At 42.0% G+C, this 15,238-nt stretch overlaps 1 protein-coding gene across 3 annotated transcripts in view; it reads right to left on the bottom strand.

Annotated features, from left to right (window-relative positions):
• SNED1 (sushi, nidogen and EGF like domains 1) overlaps positions 1-15,238 on the bottom strand; it is a 274,182-nt gene that overhangs the window by 206,702 nt on the left and 52,242 nt on the right. For all 3 annotated transcript variants that reach the window (XM_073581216.1, XM_073581215.1, XM_073581214.1), the window contains exons 2-4: positions 4,849-5,136; positions 4,404-4,544; positions 1,086-1,248 (exon numbers count right to left, since the gene is read on the bottom strand). In XM_073581216.1, the coding sequence (XP_073437317.1) occupies positions 1,086-1,248; positions 4,404-4,544; positions 4,849-5,136 (592 nt within the window). The remainder of the gene's footprint in view (positions 1-1,085; positions 1,249-4,403; positions 4,545-4,848; positions 5,137-15,238) is intronic.

The following is a 15,238-nucleotide window of genomic DNA, read 5'->3' on the forward strand; positions in this document are numbered from 1 at the left end:
ATACAACTTGTTCGTTCTACCCAAGTGCATGACCTTACATTTATCCCCATTAAAGCTCATTTGCCATTTATCAGCCCAAGCTTCTAGTTTACATAAATCCTCCTGTAATATAAAATTGTCCTCCTCTGTATTAATTATCCTGCAGAGTTTAGTGTCATCTGCAAATATTGAAATTCTACTCTCTATGCCCCCTACAAGGTCATTAATAAATATGTTAAAAAGAAGCGGGCCCAAAACTGACCCCTATGGTACCCCACTGCTAACCGTGACCCAGTCCGAGTGTGCTCCATTAATAACCACCCTTTGTTTCCTATCCCTGAGCCAGCTCTTAACCCACCTACACATATTTTCCCCTATCCCCATTGTTCTCATTTTATGTATCAACCTTTTGTGTGGCACCGTATCAAAAAGTCTCGTTCTGAGTCCCATAGAATTGTATCGAAAAAAGTGACTTCCGGAACACAGTGATCCGGTAGCTTACAAAAGCCACTATGTGGTGCCGAAGTAAGCAGAGTGGGGCTAAAAACAGATGTAGGTGCCAATCGGTGACTATTTAACTACATGCATTACACTTATATACCTGATACCTAACAATGGGATAAAAAAAGGTTGCAGTGGTGATTTAAGGAAAATGTATTAAGGATGCAATTTCATAATGGTAATCAACTAGCTCTCTAAGAATCAAAACTGAAAAGTCATAAAAAAGAAGAAGAAAGAAAACTTAATGACTTAAGGAGTGTTTCATCAAAATTTTACGTCAGAAAACTGGCATGTAAAAGTTGAAAAATTTGGTGCAATGCTTAGGTACTCAAAAACTTTGCAACTTTTGTAAAAACACCAATCTTGGCGAATCACGCCCTTTTTTTCCCCAAGATGCAATGATCGAGTAGAATCACAGAATAAATATTAAAGGATTACAAAAAGAGCTTGAATGTAATGTATTACAATTGTTCTCGTCACTAGGTAACAGAAGCAGACAAAAAGCAAACCAGCACAAATATCTGCTGATTTGCAATACTATTACAAAATAGTTTTACGGAGAAGGCTGAGGCATGACTAAAAGCCTCAGTTCTGGTGCCACGTACTTGCATTACTGCATCCCCCAACCTGCACGTGGTTGTTGTCGATGCGAAAAACCCATCGTCCAGGAATTCCTACATTAGTGGTGTTCGCAATCCCTGCAATGTCATCTGTGCGAGAGCCTGGAATATTAAAGTACCTCCAGCCATCTCCTGCATTGAAGCCTGCCTAGGAGACAAAGACGTGTCAAATAAGAGATACAATAAAGAAATCAGGGAAAAATAAGCGGGATCTCAGCTTGGAAATCCACCACATTAAAGCCTTCTCCCAATACAAGATTATTTATGGTTTCTATCAATCAATTATATTAGCTATACTAAGCTTTAAATATTGGCCTCTTGGTGGTATGACTGCCTGTCTGGTCTTTCCTGCACTAAATTTCTAGAGTGGTTGCATTACATTCTCTATATTTCATATCCCCAAGTTTTATTTACCTATCACGTAGGACCGCATCCTCTCTCAAAAACTCAAATCATAAAACACTTTTCTATCCCAGTCTGCTGCCCGCAGAATGAAGAAAAGTACAATACTCTGAAAAAATTACTGACTACTACATCAAGAATTTTCCCACTGTGAAACCTCCATGTGGTCCTTCTTCTTATAGCCCATCAGGTCAGTGCACACTGCCTCTAAAGGCCCTTTTACATTTAGCGATGCACCAGCGATCCGACGAGCGATCCGACCCGGTCAGGATCGCTGGTGCATCGCTAAATGATCGCTAGTGAGCTTTCATACAGAAAGATCTCACAGCGATGCAGCAGCGACGCAGCGCACGATACTTACCTTTCACACACAGCGATCCTGACGTCCTCCCACCCGCCTCCACGCGTCGCTCGTCTCACACAGCAGGAAGCCCAGCAGGAAGCTGACGACGAGAAATGGAGCCACCCAATCTCGTGCGATCAGCGATGGACAGCGGGGGAGCCGGTCGGAGGTAAGTATCACACATAGCGATATCGCTAGCACGTCACAAAATCAGTGACGTTATAACGATATCGCTAGCGATATCGCTATGTGTAAAACCCCCTTAAGCCTATATGGTTATTCCAGAAAAAGTTTCCAATGTACAGTACAGACCAAAAGTTTGGACACACCTTCTCATTCAAAGAGTTTTCTTTATTTTCATGACTATGAAAATTGTAGACTCACTCTGAAGGCATCAAAACAATGAATTAACACGTGGAATTATATAATTAACAAAAAAGTGTGAAACAACTGAAAATATGTCTTATATTCTAGATTCTTCAAAGTAGCCACCTTTTGCTTTGAATACTGCTTTGCACACTTTTGGAATTCTCTTGATGAGCTTCAAGAGGTAGTCACTGGAAATGGTCTTCCAACAGTCTTGAAGGAGTTCCCAGAGATGCGTAGCACTTGTTGGCCCTTTTGCCTTCACTCTGGGGTCCAGCTCACCGCAAACCATCTCGATTGGGTTCAGGTCGGGTGACTGTGGAGGCCAGGTCATCTGGCATAGCACCCCATCACTCTCCTTCTTGGTCAAATAGCCCTTACACAACCTGGAGGTGTGTTTGGGGTCATTGTCCTGTTGAAAAATAAATGATGGTCCAACTAAATACAAACCGGATGAAATAGCATGCAGCTGCAAGATGCTGTGGTAGCCATGCTGGTTCAGTATGCCTTCAATTTTGAATAAATCCCCAACAGTGTCACCAGCAAAGCACCCCCCACACCATCACACCTCCTCCTCCATGCTTCACGGTGGGAACCAGGCATGTAGAGTCCATCCGTTCACCTTTTCTGCGTCGCACAAAGACACGGTGGTTGGAACTAAAGATCTCAAATTTGGGCTCATCAGACCAAAACACAGATTTCCACTGGTCTAATGTCCATTCCTTGTGTTCTTTAGCCCAAACAAGTCTCTTCTGCTTGTTGCCTGTCCTTAGCAGTGGTTTCCTAGCAGCTATTTTACCATGAAGGCCTGCTGCATAAAGTCTCCTCAACAGTTGTTGTAGAGATGTGTCTGCTACTAGAACTCTGTGTGGCATGGACCTGGTCTCTAATCTGAGCTGCTGTTAACCTGCGATTTCTGAGGCTAGTGACTCGGATGAACTTATCCTCCGCAGCAGAGGTGACTCTTGGTCTTCCTTTCCTGGGGCGGTCATCATGTGAGCTAGTTTCTTGTAGCGCTTGATGGTTTTTGCCACTGCACTTGGGAACACTTTCAAAGTTTTCCCAATTTTTCGGACTGACTGACCTTCATTTCTTAAAGTAATGATGGCCACTCGTTTTTCTTTACTTAGCTGCTTTTCTCTTGCCATAATACAAATTCTAACAGTCTATTCAGTAGGACTATCAGCTGTGTATCCACCAGACTTCTGCACAACACAACTGATGGTCCAAACCCCATTTATAAGGCAAGAAATCCCACTTATTAAACCTGACAGGGCACACCTGTGAAAACCATTTCCGGTGACTACCTCTTGAAGCTCATCAAGAGAATGGCAAGAGTGTGCAAAGCAGTAATCTAAGCAAAAGGTGGCTACTTTGAAGAACCTAGAATATAAGACATATTTTGAGTTGTTTCACACTTTCTTGTTAATTATATAATTCCACATGTGTCAATTCAGAGTTTTGATGCCTTCAGAGTGAATCTACAATTTTCATAGTCATGAAAATAAAGAAAACTCTTTGAATGAGAAGGTGTGTCCAAACTTTTGGTCTGTACTGTATATGTCCAATGTATACATAGGGCTCCATTCACCCAATGTTCTTTTGCAATGGGATCCTACGGAAAAGGTATTCCAATGTATGACAATAGGCGTATAGACATATATATTGAAAAACCTTCCCAATGTACAGTATATCACTGATAAAAGACTCAAGTATTTTCTGGTTTTCGAAAAGCCAACAAAATAGGAAACTGTAAACAGATTTGCAATATATTTTGTAACCATTCAACTCTCTTCTTGATGTCAGTAGATAGAAACACTGGTGTCCACATCCAGAAAAGTCGACACTGATAATGTCCTACACAGGTTTGAAGATCCTTGGAAGAGAGTTCATGGAAACACCTATATGAGCGGCAAGTTTTGAGCAAGAAAATCTAGACCTGCTCTGTCAGCTACAATTTGCTCCAGTTTCTGGAACGTTTAAAGATATTGGACCAATGGTGGTTCCACCTGCTCCATTTTAAAACCTCCAACTTTTCAAAAGTGGTCAAAGGAGTAAGAAGTTTTTCATAAATTTTAGTGAAAATATGATTTACGCCAAAATGGCATTTTGGATGGCAGAAAAGGATAGCCAACCCATTGATAAAATTCCCCTTGAATGTATGCAGGGGGTATGCTGATAAAGTACCGTACCTGGGCAGCAATGCCACCTCGACCCAAACTGTCCCCTCCACTGCTTGCATGTCGACCTGTGGTCCATTGTATTGTCTCATAGTTGAAAATAGTGAAGGCTCGAAGTCCATCTGTAATCAAGACAATCTGGAAGCTGTTGACCTGTAAAATCAGAATACCATTGTTTAGGCGCATAACTTACCTGAGGCTCTAACTGCAAAGCAAAAAAATAAATGCAATAAACCTCATTGACATGGCAAATATGGCAAATTCTAGAATATGGACAATCAGGTAGCATTCTGGCTGAACAAATGGTCCATGGATTTAAATGAGATTGAAGACTCAGAGGTATTAAAATGTTGAAATATTATAAATTGCTAAAAATTTCAGAAGCACCCTCCCTCAGCACCATTCTTCAGAGAGACATAACAAGTACCGTAAATATTTATTAACATAATGAACTCACTGGTGAACTGGAATCTCCACCATAAAAAGTGACTCGGTACCAAGTTGCAATGAAGACCCAGGTGGCATTGAAATCAGATAATTCAGGAAAGTAAGTATGTACATCATGGTTGGCACGTCTCAAGACACTCGGTTCCTCAGTCTCCTGATAGAATACATCTCCACCTCTACGGTTATCGACATCAGCCCAAAACGCTGCCACAACTCTGCGGTCACCAGAAATAGGAAATGCCACAGGAGTAAACTGTGACACCTCACGAAGGAAAGACACAACCCCATTATTATTTACCTAAAAAAAAAAAACAAAAAAAAAAAACACACACATTAAAGGTTACAGTTAAAAACATTCACTTTATACAAAGGTACATCTGACCTCAGCATAAATTCAACTTTTGGAGGAAATTGGTCTGGAGCTCTAGACCCATGTCTGCCTCCTAGGGGCACTAAGGTAAACTGAATAGCTTGGTTGACAGTAGGAGGGTGTAGCCTGCTGGGGAGTAGCCAACTTTTTTATTAGTTGTAATTCTTAATGTCAGCCTTCTGGCGGCAGCAGCGTTCACCCATGGTCTCCTGTGTCCACCAATGAAGCGACTGAGAAACTATACGCTCCATCTCTCCCACCCAATGAAATGGCCGCTACATCAACTAAAGTATGATGCTAGAGAGACTTTTCTTGGATACATCATGTAATTAAACAGATTCTGCTATGGATATACAGGTGCTTCTCACAAAATTAGAATATCATCAAAAAGTTAATGTATTTCAGTTCTTCAGTACAAAACGTGAAACACATATAAAGAGTCATTACAGAGTGATCTATTTCAAGTGTTTATTTCTGTTAATGTTGATGATTATGGCTTACAACCAATGAAAAGCCAAAAGTCATTAATTCAGTAAATTAGAATAATTAACAAAAAACACCTGCAAAGGCTTCCTAAGCATTTAAAAAAGTCCCTTAGTCTGTTTCAGTAGGCTCCACAATCATGGGGAAGACTGCTCACTTGACAGATGGGCCAAGGAGAAAAAGAACTCTAAGGTGTTGTTTTCAGATCAAAGTAAATTTTGTATTTCATTTTGAAATCAAGGTCCCAGAATCTGGAGGAAGAGTGGAGAGATACACAATCCAAGTTGCTTGATGGGGCTGCGTACAAGTTCAATTTCTTTCCATAGACCAAATTGTGACATGTTCAATTTTGATCCGAGATGATATCCGAGATTTTCACGGACTCACAGAATGGAGAAGGTGTAGAAACTTTTTTTTTTCCTCTCCACGTTCGAGAAAAACCTGATGCCACTCTGATCAAACTTTGATCCAAGTCTGATCAGAATAATTGGACCATTTTTCTTGGATATGTAGAAAACAGTTGTGTGACTCTACCCTTAGATTGGTGTGGGCCCACTGAAAAACCCCAAATTAGTAAAACAGGGTACTTCTGTTCCTGGCTCATTCTCCTGGTCACAAGACCATGGCCAGGAGTAGTAGAATGGTACAGCAGTTAACACATGCACCCAGCCATTTGATTTAAGTCTTTGTGGTGGAAGTACTGGTCCAAAACTACAAAACTGCAGTCACTCTGTGTAGTAGAAGCAGGTTTAGCTTGTTGTGGGGGATGAGCACAGCATAACCCAATCATTAGAAACATATAATCATTAAAAATAGAAAAGATTCTTGCTTTCTGTATTCAGTTAAGCGAGGTTACATCTTGTCCTTCTTGGGAGAGTTCTGCGTGGATAATGTAATCCAGCCATACTTTAGACTCATGGGAACGCTTCTTTATAAAACAGGGCAGCCCAAGAACTTACCCTGAGTACAGAACCCCTAGAACATAACGAACCACACATTACTTTGATGCTCGTTTGCACATCACAATCGCTGTTTGCAAAAATTTTATGACCAGAGATTTTTCTGTAACGGGAGGAAGAGCCTAATAAGTCACAGAGATCTGTATACTCAGCGGGATCCCCCTCCTTTTATTTGAATAAACAAATATTATATACCATGCCGTCTCTATCATGTAAACAATTTAATCTTTACTCATTCCTTCTGACCTTGATTAACCATTCCCAGATTTCCATGGCTCTGACACCATGGGGTTACGTGAGGTCGGCCTCAGACAGCTAACATTAATATTTACATGATGCCCCAGTACACTCATTGTGCTTCCCTTAGGCATGGTCTGGTTATTCACACTCAGATTGGTGGGAAAGCTGTCTTTAAAGGTACAGACTCAGCAAGATGATTTGCTCATGTTTATGTTGAAAAGTACCTTTAGCTCCCCTTCCCCCATGCAGCTGCATGTATTTAGGAGAGATCTGAATCTTTCATCTGACAGTAATAAAAGTCAGCGTTTTGGGACATTATCAGTGACATACTGGAGAGCAATCTCACCATTAAAACTGCAGAGTCAATTTTCTCAACGTAAAACCTAAAATTAAATGCAATGCAAGCACTTTCTATCCAAGGGCAAACAGAGAAATAGAAAAGTGCAAGTCTATATGTGCATAAAATGTCAGACCATCAATGCAAGTCTCCCATGTTCTTGTAGTGGAACCGGTCAATGTTACGTCCTTGACATAAGAGCACTTCCTATGATTTATCACCATCTACCATCAAATCATGATAAATCTTTAACAAACCATTACATCCATGTATTATACTGGTCAGCGATTTACTCACCAGTGTAGCGCTTCATTTCTCCTTCGTTGGCCACAAGTAGGAGGAATGCATGGCCTTCTGAAGCGGATTATGGAGGTTTAGTTGAAAAAGGGGCTATCTAAATGAGAAAACACCACTGGGATAAAATCAGATTGTGTGCCTGAACGTGTGCTGCTAAATGACGCCTACCCATTGTGGCCAGTGGCCATATGATTTGCTGCCAAAATAGTGTGCCTACAAGCTACCGAGGATGGGTAGCATGTATTCAGCCATACTATCTAATCTCACCCTAAGGCCGGAGTCACACTAGAGAGGCTTACGGACGAGTGCTAAGGGATAAAACATTGCATAGCACTCAGACCGCTGTTAATCTATGGGCCAGCTCCCATCACTGTTTTTTTTTCTCAGCCGTATTATACGTGCGAGTGAAATCGCAGCACGCAGCGTATATCGGTCAATGCAAGTCTATGGGTGCGAGAAAAAAACAGACACCACACGGACCATCCGTGTGACTTGCGAGAAATACGCAAGCATTTTCCAGATGACAGGAAATTGCCTCATTATCAGGAAGCTTTGGCATGCTAATTTCCCTGGCAACCTCCGAACACACCTCCGCGGAGTCCAGCAGCATGACTAGACACATCAATGTGGAGATGCTAATAGTTCTGGTTCAGGAGAGGACAGAACTGTGGGACCAACGTGACGCACATTATTCGTACCGCATACGTAAGGATGCAGCATGGAGGCGAATCTGCACCCAAATCTTCCCAGATTTTGAGGAAAGACCTCGTGAGGTCCAGTAAGAAATTAGTACAGTAAGTACAATCATAAAAAACTAATATTAAAAGTTCCACATGAATAAAAAAATGAACATAACATCATCATATGTGATGTTGTTTGTAATCTGTGGCCTATTTCAGACTTTGCACTTGCCAAGTAGCAGGCCACATTACAGTGAAACCTACATTTTGCAAGCCAAACACTGTGGTTGAAAGTTAAAACATTTTTTGTGTTACTTTGCAGTCAATGATGTCACAAGATGGTGGCTCAGCTGCCGAGGCCAGTACCAGTGGGAGCGACAGAAGCGGGGCAGGAGTGGTGATGCAGCATCCAAAAAAAGAAAATATATCTATTATGATAGACTGAATTTTCTGGCTCCCCTTATGGATCTCGGACCATAACTGCATGCATGACACCACATTTTGCACATGCTCTTATGGGCAAATCTCAATTATTTTTTTTCTACTTTGTGCGTAAATACAGAACTAACTCTAACCTTTCCGAGAGGGAAATTGCTTCCGACTCAGAGGTATACATTGATCTAGTTGGGGAGGTGAAGAAGTGGCTGGCCCATCTTCGGCACCATCATGCAGCACCCAACCACCACCACCAGCAGTGCCTTCTGCCCCACAGGCCAATTCAGAGGATGAGGACCGGGGCCACAGTAGCAGCCCAACCCTGCCACTGGATACCTCATCCCCAGCTGCCACCATCCCACACCGTAGCCGGCGCAGGAGGAAGCTTTCCACCACAGGCAACAGGAGGCAAGTGGACATTGGGCTGTTGGACTATTTGGCACGGACTGTCAATGACGATGGGGAGGAAGCTTATGCACGCAGTCTGGCACGCTACCTGCGTCCAATTTCCCGTGAGGTCAGGCTGCGGGCCAGAGGGGCAATTCAAATCTCAATAGATGCTTGCACACCCCCAAACAATCCCAACCCGGTATTTGCTTTTCTAGAAAGGTGGCAATTGTCAAACAGTAACCAACTGCAAATGCCAGGAATACAAGAAGAGCAGAATCGATCAGTTGCTGAGCCACTTCTCCCACGTATGTCTACACCTCAGCCACAGCACCCCCCAACCCAACATCGGCCAACACAGGTACCATTTTATGATACTGCTGCACCTGCCCAATATGGCCACTTGAGCAGACTCACTGTTGGAGGCTGGTCCCAACATGGGTATGCTCGACATGGGCATACTGGGGAGTATGAAGAAATGGGACACACCAATACCCATGAGTACCAACATCAATACCATACTTCCCACTACTATGCTCACCAACAGGATCCTACCTAGGTCCATAATCCTGGGTCAGCATCAGCCATTCCACAGGGTGAAAGTCAGGTTGGGCCCCAAAATAGTCAAACCTCACATGCTGGCCTCCCGTCATCACCACCCCCAAGCTACCATAACTTGTAAGCTAAAGTGTAAATGTCACATATACTGTATGTTGCTAATTTTATAATTTTTATAAAGGCCCAGTGTTATTGGCCAAATATGCCATATGTTACAAATAGGTTTTTTTGGCTATGATAAAAAAATGTTTCGATTAAACCAAGCTTAATCAAAATGAGTGTTTTGTGATGTTATGACGAGATAGATGATGAGTTGATTTACATATTGTAAAGATTATTAGGCCAACACAACATACACTTCAAACATTAACATTACTTTATTTTTGTTCACCAAAAAAAAATCACAACATAGAGACTGCATTGTCTTGCCATGGAGTATATCCCTCTGGTGAAACAAAATAATTAGCAAACACAGCCCGCACTTTAAGTCCAGAGGGCTGACGATGTGGATGAAGAACATGTGTAGCAGCCAAGCCATTATTTCCATCTGCCACTTCATCACCATCATTTGATGTACAATCATGGATTCTGGTGAAGTTGTGAAGTATCACTCAGACTTTAATAACCTCATTCACATTTCCTTCACTAAGATGAATGACTGAATGTAGGACCCGCCATTTGGCACAGAAAATGCCAAAGGCACACTCCACCAGTCGTCGTGCGCAGGATAGGCGGAAATTAAAGATTCTGCGCCGGTGGTCCAGGCCTCTACATGAAAAGGGCCTCATGACATAGTGTGTTAATTGAAAGGCCTCATCAGCAACCATCACATAAGGCACCGCTTCCATAGTAGACCCTGGTATCTAAAGTGGGGGTTGGACATCTAACTCATTATTGCACAGCTGCTGACCCATTAGGGAAGAATTGAAGACACTGGAGTCTCCGGTTCTTCCATAGGCCCCAATATCTAAAATTATAAACCTGTAGTCACTGTCGACCAGGACCAAACAGCACTACAGAAAAAAAACTGCTTATAATTATCATATTGGGACCCTGAGTTTGGAGGCTTACGCACACGGATGTGCTTCATATCCAGGGATCCAATGCAATTTAGAAACTGGCACGTTTCCTCAAAGCCACGGGCTATCCGCAGCCAGTCTTGTTTTTTGGGCTCAGGCATTACCGATTGATGTAGGCGGGACTATATTTCAGAACACGTAGAATGAACAATGCCAGAGATGGTGGATTTACCAATTAAAAATTCAAGATGAAGAGCCGCATAGGAGAGCCCAATGGATAAGAATCTATAAATGAAGAGAAAAAAAAAGTGTAAATTTATATATACATGGCTCAAATAAACATTTTAGGACTCCATAAAAGTTATGGGCATTTGAAAATAAACCATGACTTTAGGTCCTATTACAAACAGCATATAATGTCAAAGGCAAATTGTGATACAAAAATTGAGGAAACAAAATTGAAACAAACCACTACTACAAAAGGAATGGCTGAGTGTATTTCCTTTCAAACCCAAGTAAAAACATCATAAACATAGAGGAGGAATACATACCGTAAAGTAAGTAAAAGGCACTCCTCTGCGGAAATACACTTGCGCATCTTGGTGTCCTTGAAGGGCCAGGGCGCACAGTCTCAAGCAGAATGTCAAATGTGGACAGGCTCATCTGACAATATTGTAGATCTTGTCAGGATGGCTGCGTACAGAAGCATACAGATGGTGGAAATGGCCTTTAGTCACCCGTCGCCTCAAAAGCGGATGTACCCACATTCGTCTACGCCTCCTTGGATCCACAATCACTGGGTAAGGCTCCCCAAAACGTCAGGACAAAACCCAGTGGAAATTATCACAACAAAAGCCCGGACTGTAATGCAAAGATTGGAGGGTGAAACCTGTTGTAGATCAAATAAATAGGGTTGCTAATTAGGATTTAAATCATTTTCAGGCCATGGATCCGTTATATGTCCATTTTGCAAGTCTGCAATAACATCATGGCATAGGCATTACATATGGATGCCATACAGATGTCACACAGATACTTAGATGCGAGGAAATCGCATCCTCGCATTGCAAACGGATTACACACGGATCACCGTGTAGTAATGGCCCGGATTGGTGGGTGGTCCACTGCTTACCGTGCACAGACGACACAGAGACGAGACGGAGGCAGATTTTCGGGTACAACAGGTCCGAGTTTATTGGCCGACGTCCTGACGACCATAGCCATACACCGCAGCACTTTTACAGCTCTCCGTATTCAGGCCCGGGTATTTGCACCTTCCTTCTGTCGTAGTGACGTTCCTCGCGGCTCTTGCACTGGGGCTGCCCTAGGCCTATCTATCGCCAGCGCTTCACCAGTCCGAGGTCGTCGTCAATTTGGTACTCCCGGGGCCTCGTCTGTTCTGCGGTTCTTCGTGTCGGGGCCACCCCCCTGACTTCTTTTCTCCTCAGTCCCCTGGTCGAGCTCCCCACTGCTGTTTGTTCTCCTTCACTATCTCTTCTCCTCCTGAGATCCTCCCAGGACTGTAACCCTCTCCTGTCCTATTTATCTCCCTCCTCGGGAAATCCCCTCCTGGGTTCCTGTCTCCCCGCCCCCCATGACTAAGCGGTTTCTAAAGCCATAAGCTGCTGTCAAGTCCTGTACTCACGCTCCCCCTGTCATCTTGTGGTCAAACTTAGGTACTGCACTCCTATTCCATTTTCCCCAGCTGTTTCCCTTCTGTCATTACAACCATCCGTCTACAGTGCACAAACCATCCCTTCTCTCAACAGACAAGTCCGTCTGTCAGGTCACCTTCCCTACAACCGTATGGAGAACATTGTGTGATTCTCGGCCGACAAAATCAGACCGATTTTTTATATGTTGAGTATGACTCCAGCTTAAAGCTGGGGCAACAAGCATACATTTTGTGGCAAGCCTTTCTCATTTTAAGTAAGTGACATGTGGAGTGAACTAAGCTGCATGCAACTCAACAGGGAGAATCTATTACAGAGTTTGACTATTACTAGATGGACACTCAGATCAATGTATAAATAGAATGGATCTAGTGGTTGCTGCAGGATGAAAGGTATTTTACCATTTAAAGACCTTTCACGGGATTTAATTTTGTTTTTATCTAAATGGAGTATGTGGCGTTTCATTTTATGTTTCTTTAGTTTACGGTAGGCACGTAGTAGATGGTACTGTTACCGAGATGGGTAACCTAACTAAATATAAGGCACATTGGTCTCTACCAAGTCTCTTTTACACACGAGTATAGCTAGCTAGTAGATATTGTACTTTAAATGTAATGGTCATTTATGTAACACAGTATGTCCTGTAGCTGTACAGTTTTCCAAGAACTACTCTCTGTGGGTGTCATCCTACTATAGTACAGTTCTTAGTAAACATCAAAGGATTCTCGTGAGTTATGTCAAGGGCATGTTTCTCTTGCTGAGAGGAGTAGCCCTTCACACTATGTCCATATGGAAGTAACTTAGTATGGAAGTCTTATTATTTTACAGGATGATGGATTATCCTAGGCCCATATTTTATAAAAATCAGGGATACATGGCTCATTATTAAAGCTTCCAAGATGTGGGCTAAACATGGGTTAAAGAGTAAGTGAATGTGGAAAGGGACACTGTTTGCACTTCTTTTTAATATTTTTAATGTGTCCTATTGCAAAATGAAAATTGGAATAGAAATCATAACAATTTATCTATCTATCTATATATATATATATATATATATATATATATATATATATATATATATCACCTCTATTAAAGCTTATTTCAATTACTAGTGACTCATTGATTCACATAAAATAGTCCTTTTAGGAAACCTTACCCAAACTCTTAAGTCTGAACAAAGGATGCTTCATGAACATTTTATTTGAAGGGGCTGCCCTCCAAACACAAACTACCGTATTTGCTGGTGGTCTTGCAGCTCAAAACTGCTAAAATGCTTTGTGGAGGGCTCTCCTACTTGAAGAGCTTGTATGGCACTTAAACATTACAAAACAACCATTAAAATAAATGGAATCACAGTATCGTTTGATTTAATGAAATGATTTGTAGAATGGCTTTAGCTAATAGGTAAGAGTCCAATAAATTGGACATCCTGGTATTATCTCAAATAATAAGGAAGATTGACCCATAAAAAACATTTGCTGGATTAGATATCTTCCCGGTCATTGCTGTGTTTACTCAACAGTGGACAATATCTGGAATGACACCGGCCTTCCAAACACGAAGTTCTGAAACTCACCTTAAAGGGAACCTGTCATGCTGTACATGCAGTTTGATCTGTGGACAGCATGGTATAGAGAAGGAGAAGTTCAGCAGAAAGATATACAGGTTTACTGAAAAAGATTAAGTATATGTGATATTTTACATTGAAATCCCTGGTGTTATATATATATATATATATACACATACATACACACACACGAGCCCAGTGGGCGGTTCTGCTCAGTGATTGACAGTTATCACGCACATCATACAGGGAAGACTGTCAGTCACTGAGTGGGACTGCCCACTCGACCATAATCATGGAAATTGCAGGGATAGAAAATAAAATGCAAGTTTTACTGAAACTTTCCTACAAAAATATCTATCAACCTGATCAGATCCTCCTGCTCTATAGCATCCTGCCTGCAGATCAGATAACATTTTTACTGGGACATATTCCCGTTAAAATGGAAGATTAACAAAGGGGACCCATCAGCAATCCTGACATGGATATTTTACTAAATACTTGCATTTTGGGTCAAATTTAGAAGATTATAGAACCCTACTAATAGTTTTATGTTTTATGGTAGATTTATCCCATCCCTCTGTAATCTAACGCTATGTACACATCTTTTTTTTTTGCTTGATATAAATGTGAAATGCATGTTTTGATATAGGAATCCTGTGCTAAAAAACCCACAAATTTATTGAATACTCTTTTTATCAGATATTATTGTTGAGAAAAATGCAGTCAACAACGCTATTCCAAAGAACAGCACCCAGTAAGAACAACTCTTAAACTACTTAAAGCACCACTCCAGGGTTTTTTTTAATTTCAGCGCAGGAGTGGTGCTAAAAATCTAAGTTCCCTGACCCTAGAATTATACTCACTAGTCGCATTCTTCAGTTCTCCCCAGTGCTGATCTGGTTTCACGTCACCATCTTGTGACCGCAACTTCTGACTGACCGGAAGTCAGAGGTAACTGTCGCAAGCTCTCAATGTAAGTCTATGGTGCCTCATTCTGGATCTCAAAGAGTTATGGCTTCCGGATCGCCCCAGAAACACTACAGCAATCTAGAAGGTCACAAACTGAAGAAGACTGTCTGCAGCGGCGTCGGGAACAGACAAAGATGGCGGCTGGTAAGTAAACGACTAGGGACAGGGAACTTAGATTAGTAGCACTATTAGGCTGTGTGCACACGTTGCTTTTTTTTGGCGTTTTCGCGGCTTTTTTTACGTGCGGAACTGCCGCGACAATGCAAAAAAACGCATCACATGCAATCCTATGGGATTCCGCAATGCTGTGCTAATGCTGCGGATTTTTCCGCTGCAGAATTGCATAGCGGAAAAATACGCAGCATGCTCATTCTTTTTGCAGAATCGCGGTGATTCCGCACCCATAGGATTGCATTGCATTGAAAC

This window comes from Dendrobates tinctorius, unplaced genomic scaffold (genome assembly GCF_039654945.1).
Source record: "Dendrobates tinctorius isolate UK_male_01 unplaced genomic scaffold, ASM3965494v1 ptg000069l, whole genome shotgun sequence".
Lineage (NCBI taxonomy): Eukaryota > Metazoa > Chordata > Amphibia > Anura > Dendrobatidae > Dendrobates > Dendrobates tinctorius.